Below are 26,145 nucleotides of genomic sequence, written 5' to 3' on the forward strand. Positions count from 1 at the left end.
AAAATGCAGGTAGATTCTTTACTATCTGAGCCACCAGGAAAGCCCAAAGTGTGAGTTGCTCAGTCACTGTCCAACTCTTTACCACAGCATGGACTGGACCTCATCCTCACCAGGCTCCTCTGCTCATGAAATTCTCCAGACAAGAATATTGGAGTAGGTAGCCATTTCTTTTATCCAGAGGATCTTCCCAACCCAGGGATCAAACCCCAGACTTCTGCATTGCAGGCAAATTCCTTACGGTCTCAGCCACCAGGGAAGCCCCATTTTTACTCAGATAGTATCAAGACTTCCCAGGTGGCTCAGCATAAAGAATCTGTCTGCCAATGCAGGAGATGTAGGAGACTCGAGTTCAAATCCTGGGTTGGGAAAATCCCCTGGAGGAGGAAACAGCAACCTCCTATATTCTTGCCTGGAAAATCTCATGGACAAAGGATCGTGGCGGGCTACTGTCCATGGGATCACCAAGAGTGAGCATGCACACACACGAATCAAATACTATCATAAAACAGAAAAAACAAGAACATTTTTTGACTACCCTGTACATGGCAGGAATTGTTACAGATTTCAAGCATGCTGTTCAGTCACTAAGTTGTGTCTGACTCTTCGCAGCCCCACGGATTGCAGCACAACAGGCCTCCCTGTCCCGCACTATCTTCCAGGAGTTTGCTCAAACTCATGTTCACTGTCTCAGTAACACTATCTAACCATTGCGTCCTTGTTGCCCTATTCTCCCTTTGCCTTCAATTTCAAGCAGATCATTCCACTTAATTCTCAAGCAAATCTTTGAGGGAATAGTAAAAGTGCCTATGTTACAGTTCAAAAAAATGGAAGTTTTAAATAATGAGCCCAAGTCTACAGAGTCACTGTGTGGAAGACATGGGTTAGAGCCCTGGCCCTCACACTCTTAATTTCACATTATTTTCTTTGTACCACAACACCCACTGCTAAAGCAGAGCAATCTACACAAGTGCATCTGGTGCAGGAGAGCCAATACTGAATTGGTTTAATCTTTTCAAATAAAGGACAAAATGAAATGCCCAAATACTGTCAATTTTATTAATTTTTCTTACCTTTCTGATCTCCTAGAAGTATATTCTTAAATTATATTCAAATTCAGAAACAACTATCAACCAAAACTATTTGCTCATTAAATCATATTATTCAGCATCTACTGTGTTCAGGAAGATGTACCAGACCAAAAAGCACACTGGAAATGATCGGATTATTCTCTTTGTACCAGTTTTTCAATTAACATCACTGCCCTTAAGGAACTGAGGGAAAAAAACATTTAGAAAAATCAGAAAACAGAACTCATTACAAATGTCTGCAGCATAGCACAGATCAATCAGCTCCCAGTTCCTGGTTCCCTGCCCTCATACACTCTCTCATCCTTACTGAAGCCCTAATTATTTCACCCACCATCCCACCTAACGAAAAAACTACATGTCCTGTAATCCAGTCCACCCTCCCTCACCATTAAAACACACATATCCACATATCCTAAAGTAAATTGTTTTAAACTATTTTTTATTACAAGCACCAGTTAAAAGTGAACTTTTCAGGTAGTTTTTGTCAAAAGAACATCTACACAGGTGTCTTTAAGAAACATATCCAAAACAAATTTATGACAAACATCAAAGTGAGGACAGTTATTTAAAATGAATCCTCCTTCTGTTTAACCTAAAAAATGGTACTACAATGGTATCTCCAGCTATAGTTAAGTAAACGGTAAATAATAATCTGTACAGATACTATAATAGCATGTGTGTGTATATATATTCCTATCAATGAACTGTTAATGCACCAACCTACTGCCAATCTTTAATTTATACACTAAGTGATCTTGCTTCTCTAATTCAGAGATTAAGTGACTCCATATCCTCCAAGGGCTCTTCATCTTATTCAGAGTAAAAGCCTAAATCCTTTTCAAAGCCTCCATGATCTGGCCTTTACTACCTCTCTGAGATCATCTCCTATTACTTCCCCACTCTGAAAACAGATTAGCCAACTTGTTTTTCCAACACTTCTAACATGCTCTCATCAGAAGGCCCTGACACTCTTCTGGAATATACTCCTTGTATTCATAGGGCTTTCCTCATAGCTCAGTTGGTAAAGAATCCACTTGCAGTGCAGGAGACCCCAGTTCAACTCCTGGGTAGGGAAGATCCGCTGGCGAAGGGACAGGCTACCCACTCCAGTATTCTTGGGCTTCTCTGGTGGCTCTGTGCTAAAGGATTTGCCTGCAATGTGGGAGACCTGGGTTGGCAAGATCCCCTGGAGAAGGGCAAGGCTACCCACTCCAGTATTCTGGCCTGAGAAATTCCATAGACTGTATAAGTCCATGGCGTCGCAAAGAGTCGGGCACGACTAAGCAACCTTCACTTTCATTCTATATTCATACGCTCAACCTTTCTCATTATACAGAAATCATTATATTCCCTACTTCCAACATTTCCATACAGCAACACCTACTTCCTAGATTATCTTATTTCCTCTTACTCAGCTCTACTTTTCTACAAGGAGCACTTTTCTCTGATTCATATTACCACTTTATTATCTCTCTCAAGAGTATCAGTTTTGTCAGGGCACAGTCAACTATCTGCAATATCCAGAGAGCCTGACACACAGGAGGTGCTCAATGTATTTATGCATTCTCTATCAGTGTCTCAGGGAAAATACCATGCCCTTGCAATGGTTTTCTACTTACACGTTTCATCTGTTTTATCAACAAATTCACCTTGGTTGACTTGTACAACTACACATTCTTAATTATACAGTTTTCTCTATTTTCTAACCTTTCACTTCTAATCAGCCTTTGACTTTTAGGTGTCTGCCAATTATATAAACTAAAAAGCCTACACTGCATAAAAATCAAGTCTGACTCTTTGCAGAGTCTTTATTCCCCAGGACAGCCCCACCTTGGGAGTCCCTCAACTTCTTGAGTGCACCCGACCTTACTGATTCTGAAGCAAACTCTTTATCTTACTTGCTTTCACTAATACCAGTAACTGTCCTCTTGGACACTGTAAAGTGCAACAATGAAAGCCAGAAATGTAAAACTGAACTTACCTGGTTCGCTTACATAAAACTTCTTACAATTTGTATTTATAAAGGTAGACTGTTGCACATAACATTAGAGAACAAAGCAGGCGGCAGCAGGAAAAAAAAAAATGAAGAAAAATAATTTCACAGAAATAAAGTCCTAAAGACCAAATTTGCTAAATCTCATATTCTTTATATAGGTAACGCTGATGTATAACATTTATACAGTTTTATAACACTGCTGCTATACTGCATCAATATGTGATTTTAACTGGCACTAAAAATGCAATAAATTATGCCTAAGAGTATACTCAAAGTTCTACTTGTTTTTAGAAAAACAGTTTCAAGTTCAATAACCTTGACTAAAAGTAAGCAATTACCAGTCTCAAATGTTTAGGACAATCTCCATCTTAAAACTGTTACACATTTCATATGATGACAAAAGTGCTAAGTTTTCATTTAACAAAACAACTGGTAGCAGACAGGAAACACAGTCTTCTATAACCCAAAATAACCCATTCACATCCAGGCCAAAAGCCGAGTGCTAATGTAAAACAGTTCACAATCACTGTAACAAAATACCTGAAATTGTCTGATGCAACCAAAGCACTAACGTAAGAGACATTTCCCTAGAAAGCAAGTGAAGTGAAAGTTGCTCAGTCATGTCTGACTCTTTGCAACCTCATGGACTGTTATATACAGTTCATGGAATTCTCCAGGCCGGAATACTAGAGTGGGTAGCCTTTCCCTTCTCCAGGGGATCTTACCAACCCAGGGACTGAACCCAGGTCTCCCGCATTGCAGGCAGATTCTTTACCAGCTGAGCCACAAGGGAAGCCCAAAAAGCCAGGGTTTGCAAAAATCTTTACACAATGAATGTATGTTTTTTTTGGTTTGAATCAAAGATTATCCCAAAGTTCTTAGTGTGACACACTACAGATAAAATGTTACCAAGGATTAGAAGTCATGCAAGTGTGGACTACTCCAACTGGATCCTATTCAGTCCCAACGCTGGTCACAATTGCTTTCAGAAGAAAATGAAGGATATTTCTGTAGACTTACACGGCTCATGTTCACTTAGCATCAAAGTTTTGAGTTATAGTTCTTTATAAAGTTTTAAATATATTTAAATATTTTTTAAAAATTTAAAGCTTAACCCAGACCTTTCTGCCACTAATATGATATGGGAGTCACTGTAACTCCATTATTCACACAGCACAGAGCAGTGGCTGTCAAACTTTTATGCACACCAACCTGCAGGTTTGCTGACATTCAGGTCTCAGCACCCAGTTTCTGACTCAGGTGGAACTGAGTGGCATTCTTAAAACACCTCAAGTGATTCTGGGGCAAGTGGTCCATGAACACCACTGTGAAAAACAATGGTACATGTTTCTGACCATGAAAAAAAAAAAAAAAAAAGAATGCTTCTCTAAAACATGATACAGATTTCTCTGAGACATTCTGAAGTATGTTCTGAAGAACACTGAAAAACTGAGAAGACTTAGAATTACTGGCAGTATATTTTATAGTATATGGTCACTTTTTATTCAAAAAAGCCCTTTATAGACCCTAAATAACACATTAGCTTTAGTCAACTAGCTAAGTGATACAAGATACCCAGACCGTGAGGCAGGAATGTACCTGAAATACTTGAGGAGACAAGAAAGACAGTGCAGTAAATCTCTGCAAGTGAACAGTAAGATCTAGAGACAGGTCAGAGGTGACAATGCTGGAGTTACAAACTGCACGAGCCTGCGGGCCACTGTTGAGGACATCTGAGAGGGTTCTGAGCAAAGGAGTAACTTGATAGCACCGCTACACCGCTAACAGAGTCAGAAGATAGTAAAGCAGAAAGACCGGTTAGGAGCCTCGAGATTACTGGTCTGACCAACTGAAAGGCTATAGTTTCTACTTAACAAAATGTAGATGTCTAGGAAACGCAGGCTTGAGGGGGAAAATGAGCAGCTCAGTTTGGGCACTACAGTATAACCACTATAAGTAAAGTGTTTTACAGGATATCTGATTCTCTAACTAACCCAGACTGGGGCTTGGGAGGTTAGAGAAGCAACCTCCTCTACATTGAAGATAAAAAACAGGAAGGAATGAACTCGGCAAACTGAGGCAGGAAGAGATAGTATTCTAAAAAGACAGTATGTATAACAGAACTCCAGTTATTATCTTCAAACAACTAGAAGAGGGCTAGAAAAACGGAGATGCAGCAAGCTGTTCAGTGAAACACTTGTACTTTTATCTTAGGGGCACTAGGAAGACACTGAAAGATTTTTACATAAAGAATGAGCAAATGTGCTTTTTTTAGAAGGCGATTCTAGCAGCAGGGTGGATAATCAACTGGGGAGAGAAGGGGGTCGTAGACACTTTCATTTAGGCAAGAGGGAATTGTGATCCCAGTTAGAAAAACAAATAAGTGGCTTCGAGAGCTATTTCAGAAGTAAAATCTAAGAGACTCAGTAAGTAGATACTGGAGAAAAGGAAGGATGACAGCATTAAGGAAGTCAAGAGCAAAGGAAAGGAAACCAAGATGCAAAGAGAACTTAAGTCCATACAACCAGTAAATGGACAATCAGGATACTTCACCCATACCTCAATGTTCACTGAATCACACAGCTACCTATACAGCATTATAAATACTTACTCATGCTAAATTATGTGCATTTTGAAATACTCATTTTCACCAAAAAACAAACTGCCAAATTTAGGTATAAACATTTACACTCTACTTATATACTTGAAACCTAAGACTCTTCCCTCAACCTTAAATGGCACTCTACAATTGCATGACACTTTTGTTTCATAATTTTGTAAAGTAAAAATGAGAAAAGGCTGTATGTTCAAAATACAAAGAATACACAAGAATTTCTGGAACATGAAACTAGTGTTTCTTCCCTTTTTAAAAAGTAAACCCACCAGAAAATGGTATTTGGCCAATAGATTAAAAATATTTAATACTCAATGTTTTGAGAGTCAAGGTGATTTTATCCTGACAATGCAAAAGAATGAATATTGTTATTTGGTGGGCATCTTAAGACTTAAATTGGAAGCTGTATGATAGGGCTACAAACTAAACCACTTCTTGTATAAACAAAAATGATTTTTAAAGAATATACCACACAGTGAAAACTTCAGGGTTTGTGTTTATAATAGTCTTGAAAACGCTCAACTTTATTTCTCAAACTATCATGCTGTTCAATCCTTCTCTAAACATGTACGTGCTAAGTCACTTCAGTTGTGTCTGACTCTCTGTGACCCTATGAACTGTAGCCTGCCAGGCTCCTCTGTCCACAGGGATTCTCCAGGCAAGAACACTGGAATGGACTGCCACGCCCTCCTCCAGGGTTATCTTCCCAACCTAGGGATCAAACTCGTGTCTCTTACATCTCCTGCATTGACAGGCAGGTTCTTTACCACTAGCGCCACCTGGGAAGCCCTAAACAGTAATGAAAATATTAAATGAATATCAGAGAGAAATATTCCAAAGTAGTCTATACAAACAAAAGTAGTCTATACTTCTGGCAGGGAGAAAGTTTTGGTAACCATGGAATGACAGGACACACAGCAAATATTTAAAAGCATAAATTAAAGCACAAAAATTCAGAAGGTTCTCCTGCACACTTTTCAAGCCATTTATTTGGAAAGTACCTTGTAGATTACTAATTCAATCTTGTTTAAAAAAAGGGAAGGAAAGAGAAAGCATCCAGAAAGTTATACAGTTTCCCCATAATCAAAAAGCTAAGAATCAGCAAACAAAAACTACAAATCCAGACCTCAAGACTGGTGCTCTTTTACTTTACATTTTCTCACCTTAACCCTTGTTACCAAGGTAACAAGGCTCTACTTCTAACAGCATGCCATTCTAAAAGATACATACACTCAAGTACAAAAAAGGAACTTTTTTGCAGTCTGAATCCAGTTAATACTCAATCCAAAGGGTTTCAGCTCTATGATTCAACGTTTCCTTTTTTTTTAGGTTTCAAATTTTATTAGGCACTAGTTCTTTAACATGATACTTTGACATGTGTGTTAAAAACCCAAATGCCAATCAACAAGATCTTCTGATAGAACACTGCAGAACACAAAACAGAAGCTCCCCACACGCATCCCTGGCTTCCTCCACTAACACCAATCTTAATGATACTGAAAGGTTTACAGAGAGATAATACCTAGTATGTCCAAGAATAGACAGTCCACAAACCAACACTTAAGCACCACTCTGACCAACAATCCTGACTTTCTCCACCTGATTTGATCAATCCTGAGTCAGGTGATGTTAATGGTAAAGAACCCTTCTGCCAATGCAAGAGACCTAAGAGACATGGGTTTGATCCCTGGGTCAGGAAGATCCCCTGGAGGAGGAAATGGCAACCCAGTACAGTATTCTTGCCCAGAGAATCCCATGGACAGAGGGCTACCGTCCACACAGTCACAAAGAGTCGGACATGACTGAAGAAAGTTAGCAGGCACCCAAGCTCGAGTCTAGATATGGGAGAAAGCATATTGATACAGTGTTCCAATATAAGTAAATTAGTGCTTTTAAGTCAGAAGACAGCTTTTCAAAAACTACACATATCCTTAAGAATAAACACTGAGAGAAAAAATTATGGTGACAAATATAATAGTTAAAAAAAAATAAACATTAGAATACACATACACACACAAAAAAGCCAGATAGGAACTTTTAAAGCATTCACCTTAAGGCATCTCCAATGATGAAAACTAGTGTTATAACAGAATGATATAACTAGTGATATCAAAACGATATAACTAGTGTTACATCAGAAGATCCTTGGAACTTCTCCTTTGAAAGCCTGGAGTATATTCAACTGAAGTATTTTAGGCTAATTCTTTTATCATTAAAGATGTGTTTGCCTATTAAAAACAACCAGCAACTCAATGAAAATAATGGGGGAACAGGTAGAAGAAAAGTTGGCTAGTATTGTTTGGTCAGTATTGTTTCAGATCAAAAACAAAATGGGATTTAAGAGAAATGAAGATCAATCTGTTACTCTGGCTCTTGATTCTCAGTAAGATGAGACTTCAACCCCAGAAGACTTCAACTGATCTTCAATCCATTGCTGGATTGAAATAGTTTAGTTTACATTCTTTAAATGAGTTTTAAAAGTCATAATTCTCTCAAAATTTTACTGTCAAGAGCTAAAGTATGCCATATTATAGCTGTATTCTATTTTTTGCTGATACAAAATGATCTTCAGTTAACATTTTAGTCACTTTAAGGAATAAAATCACAACACAATGAATCACTAATTAAAAATAATTAGAGCAGTAATTCTCAAGGGTGAAAAATATAGAGCACCACATGTGAGAATTTCTAGGAAAATTCTTAATTTCAGTAAGCTTCAAAAACATTATTGAATATTCAAATACAGTAAAATTTGGAAAAAAGAGAACCAAAACGGGAAAGTAAAGCAGTGAATCCCCTCAAAAACAAAACCAATTACTCTGCCTAATATATCACAGAAAGTAAAACTGTAAGAGATCTTCTTAAATAATGGGGCAGGAATTTAAAAGGATTTGAGAAACAATGATTTATAAGAGGAACAGTAAAAAAAAAAAAAAAATTCGTAAAGTCTGTAAAAATGTAAATGTCATTATTCAAATTAAATATAATGTATTAAAGAAAATAAGGCAACTGATACCAGTCTAACTATCAAGGTAACTTAAAGAACAGGTAATAATGTGTTGGAATAAGGTAACTTAAAGAACAGGTAATAATGTGTTGGAATTAACATACCAATTACTGTACACAATTTTTTAAAGTTTACATAGATTCCTGAAAACGTGAATGAATCATTTGCTTCCTTCATAAACAGTACAAAAGCAACTTCAATCGAATCACTTTAAGAATTCTGAAATAGTAAATTCTTATTATTTCACTCTTAAATGCACCTGAAAACAAACTGCAGTTTACCATCATTCACCTGTTTCTCTCATGTACTAGATGTGTCAAATGGCATGTAAGTGTAACATTACTGAGCACCTACATTCATATACCAGGCCCTGATACAAAAAAAATTAAACATAGTCTCTGCCTTCTAGGAGCTTAAGAGCAGGCAAACCATATATGTAAACAACTACAATTCACTGGACAGGAATTTTAAGAGAAACAGGTTCAAGGAAGGCTCATACAATAAAGAACTGGGATCCTGAAGGACTAAGAGGTTTGCCAAGTGGAGTGACTAGAGGACAGTTTTGCTGTAAAAAACATAGACAAGGGGGACAACGGTATTTGATGTTCTGGACCAGAAGTAGAACTACTACTTCTGGTAGTACTAGAGAAGAGAGGGTGGCTGAGAAAAGTTTGGACTCTTGGCCATGGTGACTCAAGAATATTTTCTTCCCAGAAGATTTTTGATTCAAGTTTTCTAGCTACCATTACAAGCAGAAAATCTATTGAGTTGCCAGCTTTCCAGCATGAATGTAAAAGCATTTTCTTTTCATTTCAGTGTCTTCTATGTATACTACATAGGAAGATTACCCAGGTAAGTGTATGAAGAATTAGGGAGGAAAACACAGATTTGGACAATCATGTTGTTAACACACATTATATTTATGTATATTATAATAATATTTCATAAATTTAAATATGTATATTTGTAGTTTCAAGTTTTTACTCAGACAGCAATGCATAAGGAAGGAGACGACCTGTAAAAATGACAGTTAGGAAAAGAGTAATGAGGTCTAGAATTCCTCTTAAACACATGAGAAAAGGAAAAGGAATCAAGGATAACTTCCCAAATAGTAACCAGATCAGGGAATACTCGTTAAGAATAGACTTCAGGAATCCATGGAACATCACATGAAATATGCCTCATAAGCAAGAAGCCCTGTGAGCCTGGAAATCCAAGGATAAGGTGCAGCAAGGACAGAACAATGCAAAAAACACTGACATGTCAGTGAAAGTAAATGAGACTCGGAGCTCAGGAAGAGCTGATACCAGCTGCAGTGAAAGGAAAGCCAAGAAAATTAAACATCAAGCAGCTATCAATAAGAAAGGCGAAATCACTTCAAAAGGACTTAACATCTGGAAGGTTTTCAGTGGACTTGGCAGCCAAAAGATTATTAGCAACTGCAAAAGGAGAAATCGCAATACTGCAGAGAGAAAACGCCATAACAGCAATGGGCTAAATTTAAATTTGAAAGCATTAAAACTTCTTAGCCACATTTCAAATACTCAAGAGGCACATGTGGTTAGTGGCTGCCACACTGGCCAGCTCAGATATCCAACACTTTCAACTACACATTTTTTTGGACAGTGACTGACTAACCTGAACTCTTCTTTCCAAACATAAACAGACAACTTCAAACAGCAAATGCCTGAGGAAACAGTAACATACAAGAGGCAGCAAACCCAGACAGAAAACTCTGAGGACATATATTGGACATGGAAAAAAACTAAAATACTATATAAAATCTCAAGAGTTTCTATTGAATCAAATTATAAGAAGGCATTTAAAAATTAAAAGTAAAATCATCCAAAAAATAAAACTCTTTAACAGGTGAATAAAATGAACACAGCTTTCAGTATAATTAAGGCACTAGAAGAACCTGCCGTGGGAGTCTTCTCCCCAGAGTATAATGTACTCCGTTCTCACTCAAAAAGTTATCCCGACACCTACTTTTTATCAAGCAAGAGATAAGAATGAAACCAAAACACATCTGACACCAATTCCAAAGGAGAAGAATCAGAAATAACTTTAAAGAGTGGGAGAGGGTGGCAGGAAGAGGAGAAAGGATGCAAAGACTCTAAGGACTACCCTGAGGCTAAAACAGCCCTTAGCAGAAGTACCCAAATAAGACCACACACAGGGAGAGACTGGTGAAGGTGAAATCCCAAGATTCTCCAACTGGACAGGAGAGCGGGGGAAAGACACAGGCATCCCAAAGGATAAGCCGCTTGTAAACAAGAACTAGGTTTGATGTGGACTTCTCATTTGTACCTATGACCAGTTATCAATTGAGAAGTACCTTCAAGAAATAAAACGTTTAAAGAGTCAAGCAAAAAGACCATTCTCCATATATATAAACAAAATGAAGACATGTTTGAGCATGCAAAGCCTCAGATTACCACCCATCAAAAAATAAGTGATGAATCTTTATGTATACAGAAAGGTAGAACACATAGAGCAAAAAATGCTTTTAAAAAATAAGCAAAATCAGCTATCATGTACTGGAAAACTTTCTCACCTGTCAAAAACAGATCAAGTAAAAATTAAAAATACAAAGGGTTTCTATTGCATAGTATTATATAATAGAATCTATATAGTACAGCAATAGTAATCTACTGCATCCATTTCTTTAGAACTTGATTTAAAGAGTTCTAAACTAGATCTAAAAAGAAAGTTACATTATTTTCAAACATTTCAAAAACATCTGCTAGAATTAAATATTCTGAGATAACAGGGGAAAAAATCAATTTCAAAAGGCCAGTAAAATCAGAGTAACAAAAAGTCAAACAATTTTTAAAATACAGATTTATAAAATTCATTCAGAAATTTGAAAGCATACTTCTAAACATACTTTGGCTTTTAAAAAAAAGGAAAATCAAAACTGAAATCACATTTAGGCTTGAATTAAAATCATTCTATAACTCTGCATTAAAATCAATGCAATATGAATAAAGCAAATTTACAGGTCAATACATTTTATATTACAAAGTAGGACTCATAAGTTTCCCTACTAGAAAAATTTGGTAACAGTTCACAAACAAGACTGTAATGGGTCACCCAATGACAAATACACATCCAAACGGATCTATCTAGATTTGACACCAGAATGTTTTTCCTTCAAAATACAATCAACTGCAATCCCTCTTAAATTCTACATCTACCACCTTAAGCCAAAACCTGATAATCACCTCAAATCTACAGTACAACAAGCAGTGTTAACGACACAAGACTTTATATAACCGAAGGCTGGCAAATGTGCCCCAAATCAGTACACAAAAGGACAACCTCAAAGCCCAATTCTAAGGCTTCCCTGGAGGTCCAGTTGTTAAGTATTTGCCTTGCAATGCAGGGGACACCAGTTCCATTTCTAGTCTGGGAAGATCCCACACGCTGTGGAGCAACAAAGCCCGTGTGCTGCAGCTAGTGAACTCACATGCAGGAACCACTGAAGCCCAGGTACCCCAGAGCCTGAGCCAGTGTAAGAGAAGTCACCGCAGCAAGAAGCCAAGCACTCCAACCAGAGTAGCCCCTGCTTTCCGCACCTATATAAAGCCCGCACGCAGCAGAGAGACCCAGCAGGGCTGTACAGTGTGCCCACGAACAGGGACGTAACGGGGAAAGCCGTGAACAAGCATGATTCCTGAGCTAACGAAGTCCAACTCAACAACCAGCAAGTAAGGGCCCCCAGTAGTTCTCCTGCTTTCAAGAGGCCACTCAAGTCTTCCATACACTATATAAAGAAAATGAAACTCAACTTCTATACAAATTAAACAGTAATTATCAATGTCTGCACTAAAAATAATAGTTTAACATTTAAATACTAAAATGAGTGCTACATTTTAAAACCTGTTCTTCCCAAGAATTAAGAACATTCCATTCTAAAGTCCATATCAGGGACTCACCAAACTGATTGTCGAGCAAATAAGAAAACTGGCCTAAATCAAAGATGAGATTTTGAGGAACCAAGTAACTTGGTCTACACTTTTGCAAAATAAGGAACACTGACATTTAAGTTACATTAAAAAGGAACTACCATAATTACACAAAAATACAAAGTTAAGGTTAGTCTTCAGCTTTGGAAAGAATAGTCTTGTGACTTAACCCTTAACAATATTCCTTATAACTTAAAACATCTCATGTTAAACAAGACTTAATCTCTACACATACAGTATTAAATAAGAAGGCTTTAAAACCTGAATAAGGAGCTAACAATCAGCAGCGACAAATCACCACAGAAAAGGCTGTAGGACAGCAAAAAACACTTCTAACTGCCCATCTTACTGTGTCACAGATCCCATGTTTCCCTCAGGGCTTCAATGAAAGTTTGCATAATCAACCAGTGCGCATTTTATAAAGTTTGAAAAATCAGAAAACTTTCTTCGTAAGTATTATTAAATGCAGAAATATTCACCATGATCTCATCTAAGCCAAATATTCCAAAATAATATCTTTTACGAGAGTTGCTTTTTGGCTACCAGAAAGGACCAGTTCTGAATATAATACAGTTTAGTCAAAACCCTTCAGAAGATGCCAACACAATGCCATGCTCTTTTGGGCATACTGTCGTGTAACTCAGAAGGAATCAGAGATTAAACCAAAAGACTAGCATTATCTAAATTCATCAGCCATGCTCATCCTAAGTTTTGTTTAAAATGCAATTACAGTTGACCCTTGACCAACAGAGGTTTGAACTGCATGGGTCAACTTACACACAGCTATCTTTTCAATAAATGCACTGATAGTACTAAACGACCAGAAGTTAGTTCAATCTGAAATGTGGAACCATGGGTAAGGATGATGGACTGTAATGTTACACACAGAATTCCAATGCGGAGTGTGAGAGGTCTGTTGCCATCCCAACCCAAAATACTGTTCAAGGGTCAACCCTACTCCTAAGGGTCAATTTCAAGAAAACTATTTGCTAACACCTGAAGTCAGCCTGAGTATACCAACTTGGATGAAGGCTGTACTTTCCAAATAGACAAAAACTAAGTCAAGTTTAGCACTGAACTGTCTAAGGAAAGCCTGATGGCATGGGAATGTGAGGGGTGGGGGGACAAATGACATGCCAAAGACATTTCATCTCAAGAAATAGCAGTGGCTTCAGATACTACCCAAATAGATCTTACTGGTCTGCCGAGCTGCTAATACTGGTAAGAAACTCTAGTGGCCACACCAGTTCTACTCTAGGGCATTAACTACCACATTAGATGCCACAGGATGCTAACTTCACTATTTAATGTGTCCTGCACACAAATTATACTATTATCTGTGACTCAGACAGAAGATGACAGAAGAAAATTCTTTGAAACCCAAGAAAGCAGAGTATGATTTGGCAAACCACCACCCTACTTCTATAGTCCTAATGATAAAATTCACATTCCTTAGTATCTCATTTTCTCTGAGGATCCCCCTCTTATGTGTACTCTCCCTACAACTGCAGTTGGTAAATATTGAAATTAAACAAGCATTTGTTTTAAAAAATTCAGTTTTTTATGCTCCATCTTCCTCCATTGCTCTGATTCAGGGTAATTCAGATGGACTCAGGAACTTACAGCTTTAAAAGCTTCCTAGGTGATTTGAACAGACAGCCCAATTTGGGGTAATCATAATAAACATGTGTTTAGGTTTCCCCTTCCATCAATCCTAAAAATCTCTCAACTACAGGGTTCTGGGTATGAGCAGGGAGCAAGTCAGCACAGTCCTGCAGGCCTCTTCATGCAGCTTTCACTAACCAGGTTCCTCAACTGGCAAGTGAAATATCTAGGATGCTCCTTCCTAAGGAAGAACAAAGAATGAAAGATTAGCTTGAGGCCTGGGGCTGCTGATCTGACTGACACCAACTCCTAATTAGTCACAAGAATAAGAATAAACCTAATAATTCACTATGTCAGTCTGAACACTCAGCTAAACGCTTTACAAGTGCTTTAGATACCACAATTTTCATTCAACCCCACAACAATGCTCAGGGAAAGGACACAGAAACACACATTAAGTAATGGGCCTAAAGTCACCACCCCACTACAAGTATCAGTGTCTGGCCTTAAACAACTCTAACTGGAAAATGGCTTCACCCACTGGTTAAGGATGAAAGGTAAATACGCACGTTCTCTGAGCACTAACTAAAAGTTCACCTCGTCAGGCCTCTCAGACTGATATTGCCAACACCAAGTATTGAATCCATTGAGAAAATATACTAAAGACAAGTCAAATAAAACCATAAAATGTAACCATTTTTAATAGAAACTCTACAAAGGCTACCTATAGAATAATTCTGGTATTTCATAGCACAAGGAGTCCTACAAAAACTGATAGGATTTGAGGCAATGTCATTTTCCCTCCTCTGCATTTCCTGGTTTTACTATAATAAAATTGTACTAACAAAGAAAAATTTTAGTACGAGCAGCACTATACAGTCCAAGGGCCCATTAACTCCAACCTTGCCTCGCATAAACGTCCTATTTTAGAAATCAAGCAGATAAAAAGTTTTAGAAAAACAGGAATATGTGTCAAGCTAAATATGTCAAGAGTGATCATATTCTCCAGAACTCTGCTGTCCAATTCAGTAGTCACTAACTACATGTGGCAAGTAAGCACAGGAAATGTTAGCTGGTCCCAACTGATAATATGCTATAAGCAGAAAACAAGATTTCAACGACTTTGCAAAAAAAATAGGAGTGTAAAAAAAAAATTTAGTTTTTAAAATATCAAGTATGTGCAGAAATTAATATTTTATATACATTACGTTATATAAAATATACTAAAACTCACTTCTCACTTCACTTTTACTTCAACATGGCTACCAGAAATCTCCACAGGTGACTTGCCTTTGTGGCTCACATTTTATTTCCACTGGGCAGTGTGCTCTAGCACCCTGTTACTCATGTGCAGCCAGCAACACAGGCAACATCTGGGACCTCGTTAAAAAGGCAGAGCCCTGGGCCCCACCCTAGACTGACGAACTAAAACATGCATTTCAGCAAGATCCCCAGATGTTTCATATACACATAGAAGTTTGAGAAACACTGTTCCAGAAAACCGCAATTTCATTTCCTTAAATCATAATGACAAACCAAGTACTCTTTCATCTACCCATTTACTAAAATGCTCCACAGTGTGGAGCACTGTTCTAGGCAACTGGGATATTAGGGGATAAAATCATTAAGAAACTCACTACCTATTCTGGTGAGTGTGTTCCAGAGAACAAGCAACTGTCAGTTCTGCTATAACACTGCTTTTTTTTTTTTTTTTTTTTTTGAAAACACAAGTTTGTTTGAGTCCTATTATCAGGAAACTATCTGAGCATAATATAAATTTCCCACTTACCTACAAACAATTTCATCTGCTGAGGAAACACCAGCTGCACCCAGTTGACCAAGCTTCATACTCATTCACAGGATAGACACCTCAAATACCTGCCAGTTACCCCAGTTCTTCCAGTTAGGAGTCACATCCACCCACAGTTGGTTACAATTTTCAGAGGATTACTTCAGATAACCTTCCTTCCATCATTTCACAATAACTCACAAACTGCAACCTTTCCACAAGCTAATTTCAAGTCATTAGCAAACTAAAATGCTGTTATTAACTATATTGTTAGTTTACTCCTTAACCATTTAACAAAGTTATATCAAGATATTTGTAAAGTTCCTCTTTTAATGTGTCATTGACAATGTTTTTGAATACTGTGCCCCTATCACATTTTCCCTATAAATCCCAGGGTGCAATTTTGCATGGTCTGGTAACTTTCAGTAACATGGGCTGTAACAGAATGACTAGAATAACATCAGGTCACTTTAAGTACAAGGAAGGAACAAAGCAGCAGACAGGACAGAGGATGATAGGGAGCTGTTTGAGTCATCAGAAGGGTAAGTAGGCCTCTGGGAGAGGGGGTGCTGAAGCTGACACCCTACTGGAATGAGACCACATCAGGTGGACATACAGAAAGATGAGATTCCCAGAAACAAGGAGCGGAACTCTTGAGACCAGAACAAACTTCCTGAGGGCCAATGCAGACAGAGCAGCACAAACACCCAGACACCAGATTTTACAAAGAGTCTATTACAGGCATTGGTAAGTAACAGGGTCAAGGGAGGGTCTTGAGCATGAGTGATCTAAGCTGACTGGCATTTTATCTGGACCACTCTGGCTATGTGTTGTGAGTAACAGCATGAAGCAAAAAGGATGCGGGACACCACTGAAGAGGCTCTCGAAGAGTTCAGGTAGGAGAGAAGTTCACAGAAGGAAAGAACAGCAATTTTAAGTATATACCACAGTTCCAACTTAGGATCTGTTGGCCCTACAATGGTATGGAAGCGAAAGGCATGCAGTGGAAAGCACACTTCTAACTGTGAATTCTGCTCTCTTCCCAGGCTAGAGATATGCAGTATGATACACCTGAGGATGGGGCGGCAGCAGCAGGGAGACCGAATTCCCAGTCAAGCCACGTAATTAGAAGGGGAAACAACTCCTACACTTACAGCCAATTCTGCTTTTAACTCTCAGTACAGCAGAAAGTTACATGAGATATTCAACACTTTATTATAAAGCAGGCTCTGTGTTAGGTAATTTTGTCCAACTGCAGGCTCATGTAAGTGTTCTCAGAACATTTAAAGTAGGTTAGGTGTATTAAAGGCATTCCCAACTTGCGGTATTTTCAACTTTCGATGGGTTTATTGAGATGTAACCAAGTGGTTATAGTTGGAATACAACTGTAGAGATAAGGTTTTATATACAGCAAAAACACTTGCTTTCTACTTTCACTAGCTAATAGTAGGCTCCATAATTGGATTATATGTTTATCATAAAACAGAAATAATCCTGATCAGCCTAATTCAAAGGGGTGTGGGACCAGATATAAATGGGCTTTCAATATTATGATGCATCAAATAAATAATAAAAAGGAGACTCTTCGTAGGATATATTTCCAAGCCCTAAAAACTTGGTTTTGAAATGATTGACAAACAACAACTCCTGTACTTAGTATAAGATCCCAGAAGCAGAGTCCAGGTACAGATCCCTATGAAGATACTGCATGCAGCTCACTGCTAGCTCCACTGTTTTCAGCACCATAACAAAATGATTCACAACTTAACCCAAACCATCCTGCACAAAAGAGTAAGACAAAAAGAGGCTTAACAGAAAGACCATCTAGAATATATATTTTCTGTGAATTACGAACCCCAAATCCTAAGTATGTTCACCAAGAACTTTAAATACATCTTGCACAACTGAATCAGTTCAATTAATATTGCCTTAGGCAATCCTTGCCTGGAAAATCCCAAGGACACAGGAGCCTGGCAGGCTACAGTCCATGGGGTGGCAAACAGGTGGACACAACTGAGCAACTTCACTTTCTTTCTTAAAAGACCTTAAAGTAAACCATACCAAAATAGTTTTGACTGTGAATTGAAATGCATTATATCATAATAGCCACCTCTTTAAGAATACCAAAAATGGGTTGCCATGCCCTCCTCCAGGGGATCTTCCCAACCCAAGGATTGAACCCATGTCTCTCATGTCTCCTGTATTGGCAGGCACGTCTTTACCACTAGTGCCATCTGGGAAGCCCGTTTCTAGACGAATCTTACTATTGGTTCCTTTCACACAAGTAAATCTTCCCTCATCCATAAACTATAAAACAGGGATACTATTTGTTCTACCTACCTTCCAAGGTCAGTGCAAGGATCAAATGAGACTGTTCATTTTTATAGTACTTTCTAACATTACAAATGCAAAGCATATTTCGTTCTATACCAGGGTAAAGTTATTCAAAGAACCACAAAAGTCATACTATGCAATTATCAGTCTATTTAATGTGAGAATACTAAAATATTACTAATTTTAAAAACTATAAAAACAAGTATCCCCAAATACTTCCTACTTAATGACAATTCCTTCAAATGTTACAGTAACTGTCATTTGAAAATTGGATTAAATTTCCCAATTTCTCCAAATATGGGTAAATGACAAAAAAAAGAAATAAAAAGGTTACTTTCACTACGCAGTGAAAAACTTTTAAAACAGTTAGAAATGCAAGCACTAAGGCAATTTTTCCTTTGTACTCAAAAATATTTGAATACTAACTTAAAAAGCTATAGAAAATCACTTAATTCCCACAATTCAGGGAACCAGTAAAGAATAATTTTTTTCGATTAACTAACTGAGCTAAACTATCTCCCCCCAAAATATGTTTCTAACAGTTAATTCTCAGAGGGAAGAGAAGAAAAATGGGACAACCCCCAAGAGGCTGAACTTTTGTGGAATCTACATAATTCCTATAAAGCTACCCTTCATTTCCAAACTCACTGGTACTAGCATCATCCTGAAAGCTACTTGGTAAAATTATCGTTAAAACTAGTCAAGAAAAACATACTTTAATGAAATGGAAAGTAAAAATTCCATTAAGTACAAATTCAACCTAAGCTATAAAAAAATCAAATGACTGTACCTTAGGTTCTTGCTTTTAGTTATTTTTAAACAAAAGATTGTATTTTGCAGGTTGATCACAATATATGTAAAAATAATTTTACACCAAGTAATGAACCTTTAGGTAATGTTATGTCACAAAATTTCCCTTAGCTATAATAATCTAAACTCCCTTTCATAAATCCTAAGGGATAAAAATCTCTAATTCCTTTAACTGTACAAACTTAGTTGGAATAAACCCTTTTAAACTGCAGACTTCAATCTTCTGCAGGGAGTGACAATCCTTCTCAATCCCTGCTTTCTGATTTCTTAAGAGTATTAGTATGTCTTAAATTCTTTTTATATATTACTCTGAATTGGCACTTTAAGGAAATCTAAGGTGCCATGAAGAACTAAAAAAAAAAACTGTGGACAGATGCCAATAAAGTCCAATGGGACAGTGTGGGGTAGGGTAGGGGGTATATAGACACTTCAGTTAGGCATTTATTAAAATCATTAGATTTTTTTTAATCCTAAAATAAAAATCAATTTTATATTAGTTCGGTAATATAGTAACCTGTTCCTATATTGTTACTTACACATGCTGAGTGCACAGAAAATCCAGCTCACTTGCATTTGACTTTGAATAATGGTTTTGACCTTTAAGTGAAAATTTATCTACATATACAATTGAGTTTATGAAGATGAAAATATCAGGGAATACAAATACCTATAATGAAATTACACATATTCACTTTAAAATGTTAGTTTCAAACTCTTATTGTTAAGAAAAAAATACCTGGAATCAAAGTATAATGACTTAAACAGCTAAGAATTAACTGAGGGAAGAATCACCACTTCACATCTTTAAAACACAAAATTAACATCAAAGATGCTCTCTGCACTCAAGAACACAGATCTCATTTTATAGTATTTGTTATTACTCCTCCGTGGTGTAAAGTAACATGGCAGTCAAGTATCTGAGAGATAATAGAGACCAGGGATGAAGTCAGTATTAGTTAAGGCTCTAGAGGAAGACAAGCAAGTTGCTAAAAAGTAAATCAGAAAAGGGGCTTAACTTAGCAATGACTAGATCAGAAAGATAAAGTTTCTTACAAATGGAACTAAAGAAACATCAGGAAGCAGATGCACATAAAAAGGAAACTAAAACCCAATAAGAGGTATATAAACTACACACAGGAAGGAAAATGAAAATCAAAATGAAAGAAAAAAAAAAAAAAAAAGTACAGAAAAAGCAAACAGCTAAAACAAGTAGCTCTCCAGAGTCAGAGCTTGTAGCAACAGCTTCAAGGACAGGACCACATCTCAGCATTACTTCCAGGCACACCACACAACTGCTGACACAGAGGGGACGCCCAATGTTTGCTCAATAATTAAGCAACAGAATGTTCTTGTGAATATTTCACCTGTAAAAGAACTTAATCAGACACAGTTCACTGTAAATGCATGAAAGCATTTACAGAAGTCAAGTCTCCTAGAGTACCTAAAATGACCCTTTTCTGGATTTGGGTGTAGATGACAGATTAACCAGATCATAATCACTAAAAGAGAACCTGGGATACTTATTATCTTCAAGATGAGGTGCCACATCCTATTTAATCACAATCAGCAAAACTTTAAAGACAAAGCACAATATAGTACAAACAATACTGCCTTCTAAGATCTAACATTTGAAATGAAATCCACTATAATAGAGTGACTGGTAATACAATCTCAGGCTAAACATAACACTACACAAAACTTACTCCCAAAACTAAAAATATTAATTTTGCCCCCAAAATTCTAACACTTATTAATCAAATCCACCTGTTATTTACAAACATATATAAGTTTATATGTGTAAGTAGCATACAACTATGCTATATTTAACAGAGAACTATACTACCCTCCCATTCAATAACCATTCCAATATTCCCTCTCCATGCAATCTTTTTTTCCCATGCAATCTTCTGACCACTATTAACTTCTTCAACCCATCAATTATATACAGAAGAGGCGAATGTTTTCCAATATCTCATCACACTGAATACAGATGATTTTTACCCTAAGAGGCAAAAAGATAACCAGGAGAAGCAGGATTTGAAGATTATTGAAAATCAGAGACAGAAAGCCATGAGGGACTCTCAGTTTCCTTATAAGCTTATAAAAGCACAATCAAAATGGTGTATTTATTTCAAACACATTATCTATTATGTAATTTAAGCTCTTATAGCAGGAATAATAGAGATGATTAATGGACTTAGCGAAATTGGTTTGTCAATGAATGACATATGTAGATAAGAAATCTTGATTATTTTGGTAAATTTTGGACACATTAAGTCTGAAAACAATTTATTTTCAGCCTCCTACCACAAAGAACTTGAGGCAAAGTAATAGCTGAAGGGTAAAACCACTAAAGTGAACTTTTAAAAAGGTGAATATATGAGTAGATACAGAAGTTACATTAAGACGACCCTGGAAAATATGAAAAAAAGTATTTTTCTTAAAAAAAAAAAAAAAAACTAACAAAAATTTCCAGTATCACAAATGACTTTCTTAACCCATGAACTGTCTCAAAAAACCTTCTAAATTTTTAAATTCATACTTTACCACAAGAACACACATCTGAACTCCTTAAAAAATAAACTGAAGTAGAAACAAGGATCTCAAAATGAACCAAGCCAAACTGCAGTCTTGGAAAGTTGAAAAGGTGAAAGTTCCTTTCTTGGAGAAATGTCTTGCATGTCACTCACTATTAATAAAGCACTGATAGGCTACATTCATAAATGCATCCTCTAATTATCACCCACTGGGGCCCAGCTGTGGATGCTCGGGTCAGCATCTTATTTCTACATAATTTGTTTAGGAATCAAATAAAATATTCTGATGACATAACCATTTAGTAACATTTGCAAGCTGGAAATATGACTAAAACTTTTTGTCTTACATAGAATTAGTATTAATAAATTTAAGTTTCAATAAAAAAAGCTACTCACCACCATCCCTCTCTCTAACTCTGTGAATATGCACATTTTTGGCCTTACTGTGACCTGTGCTGTCACTGTATTTGTTTTCAGGACTATCAGATCTCCGCAACATTTTGTTTGGTGGTGAAGGATCTGCGGCGTCTCGCATTTTTTCATGTCTGTGATCACCACTACTGGGGTGACTCTTCGATGAATACTTAAGTGCCTGTAAAACATCACCCCCCCAAAATAAAAAAAGAAATCAAACTTTTAATTTCTTAAGTTAGTTCTATCATAAAATTTGCTATATTAACTACATTGTTTTATGAATTTATATCTGTAAAATTAAAATTTCTTTTAATTCTGCCTTTAAGTTATTCACACAAGACCTAACCACGAGTTATTGTAAGGCTCCTCACACATATCAAAATACTTTTTTAAAAAAACCTTCCATTAATCATCTTGTAAACACAATAAATCAAAACACTTTGGCAAATTAACTCAAGCTTTTCTAGGAGTTAAAAAGTTTAAAGTATTCACTGAGTACTACTCTAGTATTTTTGCTCTGCAACTATGCTAGACACAAATACAAACAAGTATAAACAGGTTTCTTCAATCTGACCCCAAAAAAGCATCAGAATTCAGAGAATTCTTATCAGAATTTCTCCAATTCTTGGATTCAAATAAGTAAGGCATTTCAGATCTAGCTTAACTACTCTTGCAGGCATGGGAAACAATTTTAAGGTATAGAATGTTGGCTCTTATTTCTGACCTATCCTAATGGAACGTAATGGAACTCCCCCCCCAAAAAATTTAACATATTTAAGACAACCATGATATAGCTGTCTTTTTAAAGGCATAATTAACCATGCTTTAGAGTGTGATTCAACAGTTTAATCGTTGACTTATCCAAATGTAATGCACAATGTTTTACTCGTCAAGGAACCTAGATTTTTAACTGGAACTTTAACTCATGCTACCCAGAAACACAACTGTTTCTTTGGAAACCAGCTCTCCTATCCTTTAAGTGGTCAGATGCAAGAAGTATTTACTTCTAGGGTCACCCCGGAGTTATAAATTAATGAATTTCCCTCCCCCGGAAAGCAGGGGCCAACTCTTTCAAAAAATTTTTTACAATGTTACACAAATCTGTCACAAAAATAAAACTATGTACTTGGAACTCCTTTCATGAGAATGAATTACCCAAGTACTCAAAGATCTTAATTTCTACAGAAACAAAAGCGCCATCTTTCCCTAGTTAAGACAATTAATTATGTGCACCCAAAACAAACTGGGAAGGGGTAATGGTTTACAACACACTTCAAGAGTTGAAACCCATTAGTGGCTTCTTCCCTGCCCTTCCTTCTAATTCTGATACCTCTGCGTTAACTTTTAGTTCCCCCAAAACAACAAATGAAGGTGATTCCAGAGTTACTGAACACCTCGCCCCACCGAGTCCCGCACACCCAAATAACCGAGTCAGGTCCTTCCTGGACGAGAACCAATTTTTATTCCCTTCCCCCCAAACCCCCCGCAAAAAGAACTTGAACTTCCTCCCGTCACCTGTCAAAATAAGCCCCCACCCCTAGCAGGCGAGCGCCCCGTAAGCCGAGCGCAGGGTTTCCGGCCCCGCCGAGCGGGTTTCGCGTCTGTGGCCCCGAAGGGCCTGCAGCGACCTGTGAAGCCTGCGCTCGAGTAGCGGCTCCTCCCTCCCCCGCCGGCCCCGCCAGCCCCGCAGCCCGCGCCCGCCCCGTGGTACCTGGTAAGGCTGCGCGTCCCCCCGCCGGTCGTGACAGCTGGAAAACAGAAGAAAAGGCCACCTAAGGCCGGGGAACGGGCCCCCCGCAAGGAGCCCACAAAACCCCCCCCGCCCCGAATCCCAGCGGCGCTCCGGCCCCCGGCAGCCAGCCCTCCCGCCGCGCGCACACGCTCTCGCTCTCACACCCGCTCACACACACTCACACGGGCTCCCGCCGGCGAGGGGCAGCCGCCGCCCGCGGCCGTCCACCCCCGACTACCCCCCGCCCGCCGCCGCCCGCGCGGCCGCTCCCCCTCCCGGCCGCTCCGGATCAGGGTTAACAACAAAAATGGCGGCGCGGCCGGCCCAGATGAGGAGGAGCGCCCCCCCGCCGCCCGCCCAGCCGCCTCGAAACGAAAAGACGATTTACCCATCACTGAGCCTCTGCTGTTTCCTCGCATACATTACCATCAATGCCCGGCCTGTGAGCGTGTGTCGGGGAGGGGGGAGCGGCCGCGGGAGACGGCGGCGGCGGGCGGGCGCGCAGGCGGCGGGCGGCGCAGGCCCGGCGCGCCCTCGGCGACGCTCAGCACCTCCCCGTCACTGGCGCCGGCGCTCCCGGGCCATCTCCTCCGTCCGCACCACGCTCACGCTCAGCTCAGGCCGGGCAGCGGCGAACCGGGGGGTGGGGGGGAGGGGGCAACACGACGCGTCCTGCTCGCCCTGCGGACAGCGCGACTGCCTCCTCCGCCTTCTCCTCCTCCCGCTCCGCCGCCTCCTCCCCTCCTCCCCCCGCCGCCGCCGCCGCCGCTGGGTCCTTCGCCGCCTCCTCCTCCTGCCGCCGCCGCCGCCGCCGCTGGTGCCGCCGCTGCCGCTCCACCAACTACATCCGGGCAACTCGGCCGCTGCGGCCTTCGGAAACCCTCGGCAGTTTCCGCCGCGCCCCTCCTCTCCCACCCTCGTGCGCGCCGGAACGCCGCCTTCGGCAAACCTCGGCTTGTCCCGGCCTTCCTCTTCCTCCGCGGCCTGGCTCGCCTCCTCGCGACCCGTCCGCTCTTTCCGGTCGCCGCTACCGGTCCGCACGCGCCCGTTCGGCCGCTGCCGTTCCGGTTTAGGGGTAGTCGGGCTCGGGGAGCCGCCCGAGGCTGGTCCCGGGGACCCCGGGGCGCGCGGGGCGGGCAGCGTCTATGGGAGGAGGCCGGTGGGGCGCGCGAGGAGCCATCGCGGACTAAATAAGGGCGGCTGCGCTGCTGCGCGTGCGCCCGGCGGCGCGGGGGGCGGGGGGCGCGCGGGGGAGCGCGCCGGCCGCCGCCCCCGCCCCTGCCCCTGCGGGCTCCGGCCGGGAAGCCCGTGGTTGGGCGGCTGGCGGACGGTGGGTCCAGGTGCTCGCTCTGTGCGCGGCGGCGCGAGCTCCCACGAGGCCCGCTTCTCGGAACCGGAACCGGGCCTCGCGCCCGCCTCAGACCGCCGGGCAGACCCGGAGCTAGGCCTTCGGCCTCACAGAAGTAAGTCACCCCCGGAAGCGCGGGGAAAGGGCCGGTGGCGTTCAGGGTCACCGGGCTTTGTGCCCGAAGCCCGTGCGCCTTCGAAGACCAAGGTGAGAAGGGCGAGCGCCGCTGCTTTAAAACACCCGATGAACCTGCTGATGTAGGGGGACACTCGGAAAAAGTGTCGTTTTTAATAGTTTCCACCCCAGCCGCGCCCTCCCCACCGTCTCCTTTATTTTTCGTTTTTCTCTCTTTTAGTTCCTCCGCGCTCAGATCCAGTCATCTGGAGTTTTTCGCAGGTGAACTAAGTAAGGTCTGGTGGTGGTGGCGGTTTAGTCGCAGAGTCGTGGGCGACTCTTTGCGACCCCTTGGACTGTAGCCCACCAGGCTCCTCTCTGTCCATGGGATTTTCCAGGCAAGAATACAGAAGTGAGTTGCCATTTCCTTCTCTAGACCCAGGGATTGAATTTGGGTCTCCTGCATTGCAGGCGGATTCTTTACCAACTGAGTCATCAGAGAAGCTCCATGGGAAGTGCTAGTGATTTGCTGCAAATTGAATTTTATAGACTGCTACAGACTCAGTGGCAACATAGGCATATTTGGAGGAGAAAAATCCAAGTATACCCCACCAGTTAAGGAGTGTGTGTGTGTGTGTGTGTGTGTGTGTATTGGTCGCTCAGTTGTGTCAGACTCTTTGCCACTACACAGTGGCAAATAGGCATATTGGAAGAGTGAAAAAATCCAAGCTCACCTCCCAGTTAAAGGGGTGGGGGCGGGGGTGTCTGTGTGTGTATTGGTCGCTC

At 40.0% G+C, this 26,145-nt stretch overlaps 1 protein-coding gene across 4 annotated transcripts in view; it reads right to left on the minus strand.

The window, feature by feature from the left end:
* Positions 1 to 24,716, minus strand: part of WAC (WW domain containing adaptor with coiled-coil) — a 79,141-nt gene extending 54,425 nt beyond the window's left edge. The window contains exons 1-3 of one of the 4 annotated variants that reach the window (XM_070472169.1): positions 24,286 to 24,716; positions 23,876 to 23,913; positions 22,148 to 22,360 (exon numbers count right to left, since the gene is read on the minus strand). In XM_070472169.1, the coding sequence (XP_070328270.1) occupies positions 22,148 to 22,360; positions 23,876 to 23,913; positions 24,286 to 24,326 (292 nt within the window). In that variant the 5' untranslated portion in view covers positions 24,327 to 24,716. The remainder of the gene's footprint in view (positions 1 to 22,147; positions 22,361 to 23,875; positions 23,914 to 24,285) is intronic. The other 3 variants (XM_070472170.1, XM_070472171.1, XM_070472172.1) reach the window with 3 other exon arrangements.
* Positions 24,717 to 26,145: the final 1,429 nt, after the last annotated feature.

This window comes from Odocoileus virginianus, chromosome 9 (assembly GCF_023699985.2).
Source record: "Odocoileus virginianus isolate 20LAN1187 ecotype Illinois chromosome 9, Ovbor_1.2, whole genome shotgun sequence".
NCBI classification, from domain to species: domain Eukaryota; kingdom Metazoa; phylum Chordata; class Mammalia; order Artiodactyla; family Cervidae; genus Odocoileus; species Odocoileus virginianus.